A 12,990-nucleotide genomic window follows, 5' to 3' on the forward strand; every position below is an offset into this window, starting at 1 on the left:
GTTCACAGTGCAGCTGGCCTCATGGCTGACAGCAAGCCTCTAGCAGGTCTCCAGACATCCAGGAACCTGAACCAGGCTCTGTCTGCACCAGGGGAAGGAGTGAGCCACGACCAGAAAGCAGCTCATAGCAAGGGTGAGTCCCAGAGCTCAAGGTGAAGGGGACCCAGGGATGGGGCTGGTGTGGGGCAAACGTGGAGGGAGGCAGGCAGGAACTAGGATACTTGTGAAGAGGTGAAGGGTTGCATCAAGGACGAAGGAGTGCTGGGGGTTAGGTGCCCTAGGGGAGCATGGAGAGAAGCAGGTGATGGTGCTGTGTCTCCTCTCCTCCTGACATAGCTTCCTTTGGCTCCTGCCCCCCATGCTGGCCCATGGCCCCTGCGTGCTCATGGTATTTCACATATATTTCTTTTTTCAGGAAATAAAGGCACTCTCCAGGAGGATGTCCTTGACCACTTGGTGAGCGGGGGTGTCTCTCTGGCCAAGGGGACGGCAGCCCAGAGCGATGCCGCCGGCAGGTGACTCCCACGGGCTCCCAGCAAACCCTGTCCCTGCTGGCCAGTCAGTGGGGACTGAGACAGTCCTGCTCAGTTGCCAACACTGCTTCTCTCCCTGGTCCAGCACTGAGGGAAAGGGGCTTGAGGGCTGGTTTTGCAGGTGGGCACCACACACGCATGATGAGCTTGCTGTGCCACGGCAGGTGGAAGACCTTGATGCAGTCCTTTGGAAGATGGTGGCAGTGGGTGAGCTCCAGAGCCAGGGGTTTACCCAGACAGACCAGGCTCCTCAGCAACCCAGCAAGAGAGGTTAGTGCCCAGCTCCCAACAGGTCCTGGGACCCAAACCACCACTTACCTGCAGAGAGGCCATGGCAAACAGGGCCTGGGCTTGGGGTGGAGTATGCTCATGACTCAGGGTGGAAGGTGCTTGTGACTGGGGTGGAGGATGCTCATGGTATAGACCAAGGCATTCAGATCCCAAGCAGTGCTCCTAGACCTGACTTCAAAGACAAAGGAAAGCCTGGGAGAAGAGATGCCCTCCCTGGGCCAAGCACAGCAGGGCCAAGCACTGCTGCAGCCCCTCACATGGGTATCTTTTCCTTTTTCTCTCAGCTTGGAAATACTGTGTCTCCAAATGAGGGGTACAGAAGGAGCTCTGCCTGCCTCCCACCTGCCAGCCTGCTCCCTGCCACCACTATCCCATTGCCTTCCAGCAGGCCCATCCAAGCATGACCCATGCCTCGCTATGGGCTGCTTTGCACAGAGCTTTGAATGGTCTCTGGTCCCTTGTGGGGAACAGGGGAAGCGGGTCTGCAGCAGAAGAGGGGTGTTGTGGGGTAGGGGGAGATTCCCATGAGGATTCAGGGTGGAGGACAGTGTTTCTCCCATATCAGCGGGCCGCCAGGACCCATGTCAAGGCATAGCTGCCACTGTGCCCTGACAGGGACATGCTGGCTGCCAGCAGGAGCTGAATAAATCCCTTGCTCCAGAGCAGTATCCTGCGGTTACTCCAACCCCACACTGTGCAACATTCTGCATCCTCGCACCATCATGTGCGTGGCATGGGCAGATCACAGTGCATGTGCCCCAGCGAGGGGACATCTCTCCTGCGGGCAGAACAGGAGCTGCCACATGCATTCCAGTGATCCAGGGCAGCAGAGACTGGGGGCTACTGCTCCACTTAAGCTAAATCTCAAAAGGTTTTCCACTGCAGAGGAGCCCTCCCTACCCCTTGCAGCACCCTCCATGCCCAGTGGCCTTGGCCCGTGCACTGACAGTACAAAAGCAAGGCATATTACAATATAGTTTATTGCTGGTTTTAGTTTAAAAAAAACCCAAACAAACCAAAACCCATTAATAACAAAACCAGTCCCCAAACCCAGTGCTATCAGATACAGGCTTGCAAGGACACACCTTTTAGTGCAGAGGGAAATGGCAGTGAGGGCTGGAGGGGGGGGGTCTGCGGTCACCGTGTCCCGGCAGGACCCACCACACTCACTGTACAGTATTTTTTTGCCCACGGGGCTGGCTGAGTTCACATGCGCTACCAGGAGCCCTTGGGGGAACTGGGGGTATTGGGTGGAGGAGGATGGGATGTCATGGCTGTGCAGAGCAGCTTTGACTCCTCTTGCATCAGCAACATTGGAAAGGCACAATGCTGAGCCAGGGAGCACTAAACCTGCCCACATATTTCCTACAGACAAAGCACTTTGCAAAGCAGCTTTTGCCTGCTCGCTTAGGCTGCCCAGTATTGGGGTGTGGAAACCAGCAGATGTCCTACCCCGTGCCTCTGTCTCCCAGTCAGGCACCTGAAGGGTTTCTGTGGACCGAGATGGGAGTGGTGGAGCTACAGCTGCCCATGGCTCCATCTCCTGTGATGTCCAACAAGGCAGGGAGAGATTTAGTACCTCACAGGAGCCACATGGGACCTTGCAGCCAGCAGCACATGGCCCTGGGTGCTGGCGCACATGGGAGGGATGCCCTGATTCTCAGCCCTCCATCCTCAGCCCTTTGCAAGACCCTGCTTCCCTTTTTCCCTCCCACAGCAGGTCCTGGTACTTTTCATGCCAGGCACCTGCCCCCATGTCCTAACAGGGAGATAGATGCACATAACAACTCTCTGACAGTGAGAGCAACTTGTCACTGTGACAAACTACTGGGGACAGAGCCTTCCGGTGTCTTCAGCTGGAGCCTGGATGCCTTGGTGGAAGAGAGGGCTTGCCCAAATGCAGGCTGCAGGGTGCTGTGCAGAAGGGTGACCAGGCAAATTCAGACAGCTCCAGCCCAGGTGATGCACTGGGATCCTGGGATGACTCTTCCCAATGCGTGGGATGGCTGGGACCGCGCAGGGCTGGCAGAGCACAGCAGCTCCAACAGCCGATGCAGAGGCAGGGCTGGCCCAGCCATCTCGGGGTGAGGTCTCATCTCTTCCACCAAAGTGCCACTGTGGAAGGCTAGTGCTCTGCTTTCCCTGTGGCACGTGGTCACAGGCTGTGAGACCCATTTCTGGGAAGTAGGGATGCAGTTGCCACTGCAGCCATGCAGGAACCCATCCATACGTGCGGTCAGCACTGATGGTGGAGGGGGGCTGCAGCCAGCCAGTGGAGGAGGAGAAGGAGGAGAGAGCAGCAGGGAGCTGTGAAGCAAGGCGCTATTTCTGAAAGGCAAAGGGTAGCCATGCCATAAACCCCCTCCAGTCCCTCCTTCAGCCAGGGTTTGGTTGTGTCAGGACTGTGGAGGTGGAGGGCTCGGCCAGGGGCAGTGCCACTGGTGCACCCCACAGTGGCGTTAGGTCATCTTCCTGGAGACACTGGAGTAGGTGTGCTCTATCTCCTCATCTGCGGGACATGTGTGGCTGAACTCATCACAGGCGTAGGCATTGTTGAGGTAGCGCCAGACGCCCGTCATGTCCGCTGGGATCTCGAAGTCACGGTACTTTTTGGCTGCAATCTAGAGAAAAAAGGAGGAGGCTGAGACTTGCTGGACCACAGAATATTCACTCTCTGGCTTGGGGGCAGATGAATACAAGACCCCCAGGCCCCTGTTCACATTACCCCACCCTGTCATCCCCTCTTGGAGTGGGTCCGCACCTTGGCCCTGGGAGCCAGTGCCATTACCTTGATGATATGCAGTTTGGGCAGGAGGTTGCAATCAGCCAATGTCAGATGGTCTCCGTCCAGGAATTTCCTCTTGGAGACAGTGATGTCCTCCATGCTGTCCTGGTCAATCTCCTCGGGGAGGGGAGTGTTTAAGTAGACATCCAGCCGCTGAAACTCCCGCAGCAGGGCCTTCTCGAAGTCTGGGTGGGCAGGGAAACAAGTGCAACTAGCCTGGTGCCCTGGGCTCCCAGCAGGGCTGTGCCAGGTTGGTTCAGACTCTCCCAGGCTTTGCATACAGGGACAAAGCCCTAAGGGCTACACCAGTCACATACAGCACAGGACCCTGGCCAGAGCCTCTGCTCCCAGGGGATGCCAGCAGCATCACCCCATGCTCCCCTCCAGGACCCCTCTCCGCAGCACCTGCACAAGGGGCTGTTAGCCTCCTGGAGCACTGGTCTGCTTTCACCTTTCCTTCCCGCTCCTCCACTTGCCGAGGAGGCTTTGGTGGGGACAGCAGCAGAAGCCCTAACACGGTCACAGGATCTGCCCACAGACAAAAGCATCTCTCCCCACCACAGCAGCATGGCAGATCACAGCCCTGCAGCCCCCCCCCCCCCCCCCCATTTCTTACTGATATTTGCTTCCTTGCGTGGGTTCTTGATGTACGCCGAGAACTTGGCAAAGATGTCACTCCCCACGTCAAAGGACTCCTTGTACTTGGGGCTCAGGTGTGGATACCTTTAAAGAGACACTTACATCAGTGCAGGCAAGGATGGAAGCAGAGATTCAGCTGCGTGGTCGTCAGCTGCATTATCTCCTGGGCCACAGTGCCCAGGGCTGGTACTGCAGGATGAAGGTTGTGGGACAATGATGATGCTTTAAATTACTACAGCTGCCACCCTGAGAGCTGCATTATCTTGGGCGTTTGCTAGGGGGAACAATCACAGGGCAGAAACTCCACAGTTTGGGGACACTGGTAGCAGCAGAGCGCCGGAGCAGAGCTCTGCCTGCAGACAGCTCTGACCCAGCCCAGAGGACATGCATTGGCACGGGAGGGGTCCAGGGAAGCCAGAAGCTCCCGTGACTTCCTCGGGAACAGTCTTTTGTTTGTTGATGCAGGGCGCACTGCAAGGGCAGACATGTCCGAGGCGGCAGATGACAAATGCATTTGAAGCTTCCTCTTTCGCACTGGTGGGAGGGCTTGTCGCCACAGCACGGGCTGGGCTGGTGAGCTGCAGGCAGGGCCCTGCATAAGCTCAGGGGGTACCACCCCCCAGCTCCCCCAGCAGCCCTTTTGGCCAGCTGCGCCATTGCATTCAAGCAAGGGCATTTGCTTTTTCTTAGCTGAGCATACCAGATACGCACGGGCAATGGGGGCTTCACATTCCCACCACCACCACCTCAACACCAACTGCCACAGCCAGCTGCAAAACCACCAGCTCTCGGGGTCCCTGTGCCTGCAGGGACCTCCCTGTGTTCTCCCTCTCCCCGCCAGCTCTGCCTGCGCCAAGAGACCAGTGCATTTCCTCCCACTGTTTTCCATTCTAACCCGTCCCAGTCCCCTTGCAGCGCGACCTGCCACCTTCCCTGGGGGACGCAGCCCCTCAGCATTGCAACCCCTGGCCCTGCAAAGCATGGCTCAGGGTGCTGGGTGGGGAATCAGCCCCCTCCCTGAGCTGGTCTCTGGCACCTCCCAGCACCCTGCCTTGGTTTCCCAATCTGCCAAGCACTATGCAATGCTGTGGCGTGCCTGACCGGCGAATGGGGAAAGGAGCAAGCTTGCAATTACGTGGGTGGGCCCAGGGTCTGCTCCAGGAACTCCTCAATCTTAATGAAGTCTGTTTTCAGTTCCTTGTTGAACAGCAAGAAGGGTGGGTTGGTGCCCGGCGCTAAATCTTTCAATTCTTCAGGTTTCCTAGAGTAGAGAAAGTAAGTGGGGTCAGAGCCTGCAGCCTGTCTGCATCTGCCAGCCTCCCCAGGGCAAATGGACAAGGCTGAGGCGGGTGTGTAGGAGGGGGCACAGGCCGGGGAGCACCCCCACTTGCACACTTTTGTGGGTTGGGGGGGGGCTGAGAAATGCCCCCTCAGCCTCTCAGTCTGCCCTGTGGTGCCTCAGTCTCATAACCGCATCCAGCAGGACAGCGGGTCCCTGTCACATGCCTGTGTTGGCATGTGGCTGGAGTCTGCTGGCTCACCCCCTGCACCCCACAGTGTGATGGGCAGTGTGCAGGCAGGGGCTGTCACCCCATCCCTCTCCCAGTGGCACACTGCAGTGTGGCCACGAGGGAGGAAAGTGCTGATGGGGAAGGCTGTGCCAGGGGTGTCTCACCCCACTGCTGGCACAAGGCTGGGCTGTAGTGCCATCTCACCTGGTCATGTCCACTGTGGTGACATTGAACTTGACCCCTTTGAGCCACAGCACCATGAAGAGGCGCTGGCAGAAGGGGCAGTTTCCAATGTTTTCTCCATCCAGACCAGCCTGCCAGGAAAGCAGAGAAACATGCATTTAACTTGTTGACTGAGCCCACCCCGCCCAGATGGGATGCCTGGGAGGTGGAGAGCCACCAGAGCTGGTCTCAGGAGGAAGGCACATAGGGGGCTTGGCCCAGCATCCCAGCACTGCATGCTGCAGGGAGCCCCTCCTGGCACCAGGAGCTCAGCTGTAGGATCCCCTCCCTGAGCCATGGCCCTGCTGCCACCGGAAAGCATCAGAGAGCATGCTCAGGATGCCCAGGGTCAGATCCTTCCCAGAAATCTGAGATCAAGCCAGAAGGAACAGGAGAAGGAGGCAGGGGAAGGAGGTGGAGGCTTATTGCTGATGGATGTGGAGGAAGGGAGGGTCTGCTTGGCTGGAAGGCCAGGCTGGAGAGGGTGGTGAGAAGGGAAATGTGCTCATGTTTGCCAGGAAAAGAGCGGTTTGTTTTCGTGTACTGTTAGTATCTGCCTGCATATAATGAACCCAAGCATGACTTCCCGGGGCTGATAATGGCCAAGAACCACCCAAGCAGCCTCCTCAGCCTCAGGGAGCAGGGGCTGGGGGTGGGAGGGCTGTGCAGATGTGGATTCGTGGTGGCATCCCACCCAGCATCAGTGGGGCACAGAGCCACGTGTCAGCTCCTAAAGTTTCAATCATGTGCAGACAGTCCCTTTCAACCTCTCTGCATGGACACAGCCGCAGCATGTCAACACTCAGGGGGAGGTTCTGTCACCAGGATGGGGTCAAACAGCAGTGGGGACATGGGAAAGCAAGGAGCTTGGACAACCTGCCTCAGTCCCACCAGGGCTCCCACATCAGGGTCTCACCCAGATGATGCCCATGCAGCAATCCCAAGGGAAAGCAGCAGCAGGTGGAGTGATTTTCCTTGCTATGCAGCAGCTGAAAATAGCCTTTGCAAAAAGGACTGAAACTCCTTTAAAGGAGTCTGGTCAAGAGGAACAGGACAGGTTTTCCCCAGTGCATGAGGACTGGCACAGATGTGGCTCAAAGGGGGAAGTTGCACCCTGGTATGAGAGGTAAAATGGCTCACAGGAAACTCAACTTATTTAAGACAATTAACTGGTTCCTCAGCTGCACGTGAACTATGGTCCTCTGGTGCACGAGGCAATCCTGCCACTGCAGGGAGGAGCAGCATGGCTCACACCAGCTCCTTCACAGAGGGGTGCTGCTTCCACAGAGCAGCTTGTGTCAGCACATGAGCCCTGGTGGGATGGCTCATGCCCCCTGGCTTTGTGCTAAGCCTTGATGCCAGCTGGCAAGCTGAAGTCCAGAGGCTAAGCAGGAGGAGGATGAGATTTGGGAGAGTCTGGTGGTGCAGTAGTTAAGTAGTGGCAGTAACATCCAGGGTGGGCAGGTGGAGCTGTCTCCAGAGATCACACCTTGCTGCGGCCCTAAAGACAGGATGGCTGAGGATGCTTCATTAGCAGAAGATGCAGAGACCTGTGCCTGGCTCTCCTGGGCTGGAGGTTATTGCTACAAGCCACCTGTCTGTATCTACAGGTGCCCAGGAACCTGTGGGCTCTGGAGTGCTCAGCTTCTCCAGGAGAGATACATCAGCCTCAAACTCACCCTAAGGGAGATGGTAAATTGATTAAAACAAAACCCCGATGCTCTGAGTGGTCAGCTGGAGGTGATGGTCTGCTTTTCCCCTTGCCAACACCTTTTAGTCCTGCCAGAGGAATAAAATTACTTTTAACAATTATTTCCTGTTCTCAGCTGTCATGAGATGATGCTCCTGAGAAAGGAAATGGGAACTGAGAAACGTATTGATTCTGTGAGATATACTCAGAAGTGAAGCTGAATTCACACATGAGGTTTTTTGCTGGCTATTAATAAGAAATGCTCCTGGGTAGCTGCTGCTCAGGAGTGTCCCGTGTCAGCTTATAACAAATAAGGCTTCTCTGTGTGTATCGAACATCCTGCGAGGGAGATGCAGGAGTGAGTCACAGATCAGCGGCAAGGGCTACCCGTTGGCAGGAGAGCAGGGCATCTCTGTTCCCCTTCCCTTACCCATTGTTGCTGGCACCTACAAGCTAAACTTAATGTCATCCTTTGGAGCATCTCCAACACCAACAGCTCAAAATGTGGTTTTGTGGCTGCCCAGCATAAAGACCCATGCTTTCCTCTCTGCTCTCCTGAGGTGGCCCTCACTGGTGGCAGCAGAGGGCAGCCAGCCGACTGCACTCCCCTTTGCTATCCTCGCTTAGCGCAAGGATCAAGGGAGATTAATTGCAATTTATCTCGTTGGCCCCACAGGAGCTGTGGTGTTGAGCCAAGGCAGTGAGTGGCTCTGGCGGAGTCTCGTGAGGGGCAGTGGTGGTGTTGGAGGGGACAGTCGGGTGGATGTCCTTCACTGGGGCTGTGCTGGGCTCAGGCTGCCCTTGTCTGCTTCAGGCTTCTCTGTGCGTGTCTTGTAGCTCCAGCCTCTAAGCAGCTCAGGCTGGTTTTCCCCCTTGTCTTTTAGAAGTGGAGAGGTGGGGAATTTTGGGCCAGAGTGAAAGGAAAATCAGGGTGGCCTCTGCAAGGGGGAAAAAAATTAAGCCAGGCCCATCCTAGGATGCTCAGAGCCAAATTATCTGGAGGAAGTGGAGGGAAGCTCTACCAGCACTCCGGCGCTGCCAGGGGAGTGCCCTGCTGGCACCCACCTAGCTGTGGGGAGAGCCCTTCGGGAGCTGGGGGAGTGCAGCGGAGACTTGTAGCCACATATCCACCCTCCCCAGCAAAAGCCAAGCAGCACAGCAGGGAAGCCTTTCTCTTCCTTCTGTGGAGAGAGCATCTCCCCACACTGCAGCAGGGACCAGGGCAGGGGGTGCAGAGCTGACAGCCCCCCTAAACTGACTTTCCTCACTCTTTTTCCCTCCAGATAATGGATAAACCCAGTGTGGGCTAGCACAGCATCTCCAGGGAGGTGCAGGTTTTTAGCCCCAATCCTCTGAGGCCTCACAAGGCATTAAAACCCCAAAGTTACTTAGCAGTTCCTGTGGTTTCCCCCTCAGTGAAACAGCATGAAATGTGGCAAGAGGAGGAAGCAGCTCTGCATGCTTAGGGCACTCCTAAGTGTTCAGCACCCACCAGGACCTGCCCATGGTTCCTATAGCCACCCAAAAAGCTGGGAAGCAGCTTTGGGGGTGGCTAAATGTCTTGTGAGGCTGAGGGGCAGAGGCTCCTCTTGGACAGGGAGGGCCTCCCAGATAGTGGGATGACAGTCTCAGTGGGACCATGGCAGGGTGAGACCATGGCAGGACCACCTGCCCCAAATTCAAAGCAATGCAGGAGCTGCTTCGTACCCTCCCCATCCTCACCAAGTTAAGTTCAGCGTTTGCCAAAGTGGAAGTTGGGCAGGGGCAGCATGCCAGTAGGCACTTGCAGGCACACTTGCTTCCCTGTGATTTACAGTTGTTGTGGGCTGCACTGGCATCCACGTCTTAGGGCAGACCCCGGCCCAGGAGAGCTGGGAGATGCCAATGGCGTGGGAGGGTGCCTGTCTGCAGCAAGCAGCTGCTGTGACTTCGGTAAAACTGGGTCCTCAATGGCAGGAGGAGGAGGTATAGCATCAATTTGTCTGTTAAAAGACAAGCCAGAAGGGTTTTTTCGCGCTAAATTAAGGTATAGGGGAAGTCATGACGACACTGCTGCTTTGGTTTCTGTTTCCCTTCCCTCTGAAAATCCCCTTGAACATGCTACCACCTTTGCAGTCGCCTCATGTATCGTTTTCCTCTTCTCCTCAGCCATTCTGGGGAAAAAGCGGTGATAAGAAGGGAATTCAAGATCTGAATTACTTTCACCAAGAAAAGACACTCTGGATTTGTCTCAGCTGAGCTCAGTGCCTGCCAGGCACCACCATGGCCACAGTTTTGGCAAGTGAAATGGGGGAGGTTCCTTCCATGAAGGCTCAGCTAATCCTTTCTAACATGCATATCCAACCACAACCCAAGCAAAGCAGCGCCCAGCACTGCCAGCTGCTTGTGCCAGGGAAGCTGGTGCCTCTGGCCAGGCACTGCAGTCCTTTTGGGCACTGAGCTGCCCGAGGAGAAGAGGAGCAAAGCCCATGGGACTGAGCAGCTACAAGGAAACCACCCTTAAAACCCTGATGTGGTGGCACAGGGAGGCATCACTCACCCCAGCCACTGTCACTTGACAGCATGTCCCAGTGCCCTGCTGGCATCGCTGCTGGCACACACAATTACCAGCCACCAGCTTTGGCTCCTCATGTCAACCCGCATGTCTGCTGCAGGTATTTTGAACTCAAGTGGTAAAATGTTCCAGAGGAAGTGTTAAGAAAATTGCTTAACAGGGGGGAGGGGAAACCCCACCATTTCTAGTGAATAATCCCCCCGGGGTGCTCTGTGAAGTCACCCCATCCCACCCACACGTGGGCACCCACGCCGGCTCCCCAAGCCATTCGCACGCTGTTTCGCAACCCTGGCTTGCAGGAGAAGCTGAAGTGGCTGCTTTCAGCCTTCCTGCTTGCTGCACCCAGGCTGGGGCTTGTCTTATCTGAGTTTCAAGAGACGCGTGTGTGCCTGGTCCTTTGTTACACCAGCTGCCAGCAGCACCATTCGCCCGGGGTACGCAACCACCATGAGACCAGGGCATCTTCTAGGACACCAGCATCCTAGACGTCCCATGGTGTGACACCCCATCAGTCCCCGCGCCACCCCGCACCTGGTCCCCTCCTCTGGACACGCACTTAGCCACCCGTTATGGCAAGCGATCCCAAAGTCAGTACCCATCCATCTCCAGCCTCCCGAAACACGAAGCCACCCATGAATTTCCACCACCTGTGCCCAGCCGGAGCCTGGTGAGGATGAGCCTGCAGGGAACTGCCGAAGAACAACTGCCCCCTTGCCGAGACCCACCTTCACAAACAGCTCAATCTCAGGCTCCTTGGTGGTGCTGTGCTGCCGACTCTCCATCCCGGCGGTGTGGGGAGGAACCGCTGGCCACCCACTGCTGTGGTGAGTTGGTGAGTCCTTTGCGGAGCTTGAATGGGGGGCGCTTTGAGGCGGCTGGCAGCTCTAGCACCTCGGCTGCGTTTTCGGAGGGCTGGGGCTTGCCCTTTCCTTCCTTTTGAAGCAGGGAGGAGCAATGGGGTGCGCGCCAGGACCTCCCGGAGGGGAGGGGGAAGCTGCGGGGCCTCCCAGCCGTGACTCAGCACGGGTCTATCTGGACGTGTTTACGGGTCCCCTTCAAGTCAGTCTATCGCACCGGCCCAGGCACGGCACTGGTGCCTCTGAGCACGGGGCTGGTGGCCCCAGCACTGCTGCTGTCACCTCACAGCTGGGAGCTGGGGGGTTTTGCAGGGGAAGCATCTGGCCTGCCACTCCTTGCGCTGCTCGGGTCTGGTCTTCTGGCCCCTTCGCTACCCTCCCACACTTACACCCAGGCGCTGGTGCCCCAGCTTGTGTCACCCTTTGGGGTGAACTGAGCTGACCTTCCCACTGCCTTCCCACCTCCTACTGCTGCATCAGGATGGGCAGCTGGCAGCAGGGAGGATACAGCTCCTCTCCCTGCCCACCTCCCCCAGGGGTCCCCCCAGGTGGGCTCCCCTGAACACCCCTCGCTGCAGGAGCCAGGGCTGAGCAGGGCGAGGGTTCAGGGAAGCCAAGCGAGGCAGCCTGGCCGCCTGCCACTGGCTCTTTGCAGCCAGCCATGCACTGCCAGGGTGCAGACCTCGGGCATGAAGGATTGTGAAATGGCCAAGCAAGGAAAGCAAAGAGGCTGGAGCGTGTTGGAGTGCAGCAGGGGAACCCCAGAGTGCTGCTGGCAGCAGCCCAGCTGGGGTCGTGCATGGCACCATGGTGGGAAGGGATGTCTGCAGGGCTGATCCCTGGCAGGGCCCCATTCCTGGAATTTGGGTCGTTTCACAGGAAGGATGACCAGCTTGCTTTTCTCCCCAGGATGGGAGGGAAACAGTCGCTGTCAGATCATCCTGGCTGCTGTCCAAGCAGAGATGGCTTCCCAGCACCTAACAGTCTTAACTTTTCTCTTGGGCAAGTCCTGTCTTGCACCTTGGGACCCCGTAGCTGGTACAGAGCTTTGCACAAAATGGGGATCCTGATTGTTTGACTCAGTACGCGCGCACACACACCCCCCCACCCTACCCAGCTATCCCCCCACACACACCCCCACATCCACACACCCCCACACCAGCTCAGGTAGGCCCAGACTTTCCTGAAAATAATCAAACCCTGATAAGAAAGCATCCACCCTAAGGCTGGGAAATGATTTTGCAAGCTCCCAGAGGAGTCTCCCCAAGGGAGATGTTTTTCCTGGGTCCTGCTGCACAGCCTGGAGTGGTGCTTACACTGGTGACTGCACTGGAGGGGCTGGAGAGCATTTTTATTTCTGCCCCATCAAAGCTTTTGGAGAACTTAAAACTCCACCTGGTGGGACAGGAAACTCTGCCTGATGTTCTCCTAAGCAAGAGGGATGAATTAATAGCATTGCAAGTGCCAAGCAGGGCCACAGCAGCACCCTCAGCTTGGTGCCCATCTTGCTCCCTCCCCCCGGCTCCCACTGCAGACCCCTGGGTGATTTGTGCTGCCGGGGTGATGCTGAGCCTGCAGGGAGCTGGGCCGGCTCCTAGCACTGCCAGATTGAGCAGCTCCTGCCCATTGCATTTCCCTCCCAGCTGCCAGCTGAAATAGTGGGCAGGGTTTTAACTCCTGCGGGGTGGGGGGGACAAGAATGGCACGGTGCTCTCCTTGCCAGATGTCAGAGTCCCCAGTATCTGGTCTTGTGGAGGCTGCAGGGGAAGAATAGCAGCAGCAATGAGGTCCCTGCCTGCAGTGTTCCATGTGGGGAGGGCGTTTGCCTTTTCTGCAGGAACAGGCACCTTGGGAGGCCACACAGGCAGCCCTTCCCTTCCTCTTCAAATGGTGAATGGCCGGACATTT

General features: G+C 57.0%; 1 protein-coding gene across 1 annotated transcript; it reads right to left on the reverse strand.

Moving 5' to 3' along the window:
- Window positions 1–1,788: 1,788 nt before the first annotated feature.
- CLIC2 (chloride intracellular channel 2) lies at window positions 1,789–11,169 on the reverse strand. Its single transcript, XM_040614518.1, has 6 exons — window positions 10,951–11,169; window positions 5,964–6,073; window positions 5,384–5,509; window positions 4,226–4,332; window positions 3,613–3,794; window positions 1,789–3,445 (listed from the first exon to the last, which is right to left on the reverse strand). Exons 1-6 carry the CDS (start codon window positions 11,005–11,007, stop codon window positions 3,284–3,286), a joined length of 744 nt encoding a protein of 247 aa, XP_040470452.1. The 5' UTR covers window positions 11,008–11,169; the 3' UTR covers window positions 1,789–3,283.
- Window positions 11,170–12,990: the final 1,821 nt, after the last annotated feature.

This window comes from Falco naumanni, chromosome 14 (assembly GCF_017639655.2).
Source record: "Falco naumanni isolate bFalNau1 chromosome 14, bFalNau1.pat, whole genome shotgun sequence".
Taxonomy (NCBI): Eukaryota; Metazoa; Chordata; class Aves; order Falconiformes; family Falconidae; genus Falco; species Falco naumanni.

What these genes read in the sequence shown, in the direction of transcription:
- CLIC2 (XM_040614518.1), bottom strand. Translation starts at nt 11,007, where the DNA reads ATGGAGAGTCGGCAGCACAGCACCACCAAGGAGCCTGAGATTGAGCTG. An exon ending in ACGCAAGGAAGCAAATATCA is followed by an intron (nt 3,795 to 4,225) that starts GTAAGAAATGGG and finishes CTGCCCACCCAG; the next exon opens with ACTTCGAGAAGGCCCTGCTG. An exon ending in CCAAACTGCATATCATCAAG is followed by an intron (nt 3,446 to 3,612) that starts GTAATGGCACTG and finishes TTTTTTCTCTAG; the next exon opens with ATTGCAGCCAAAAAGTACCG.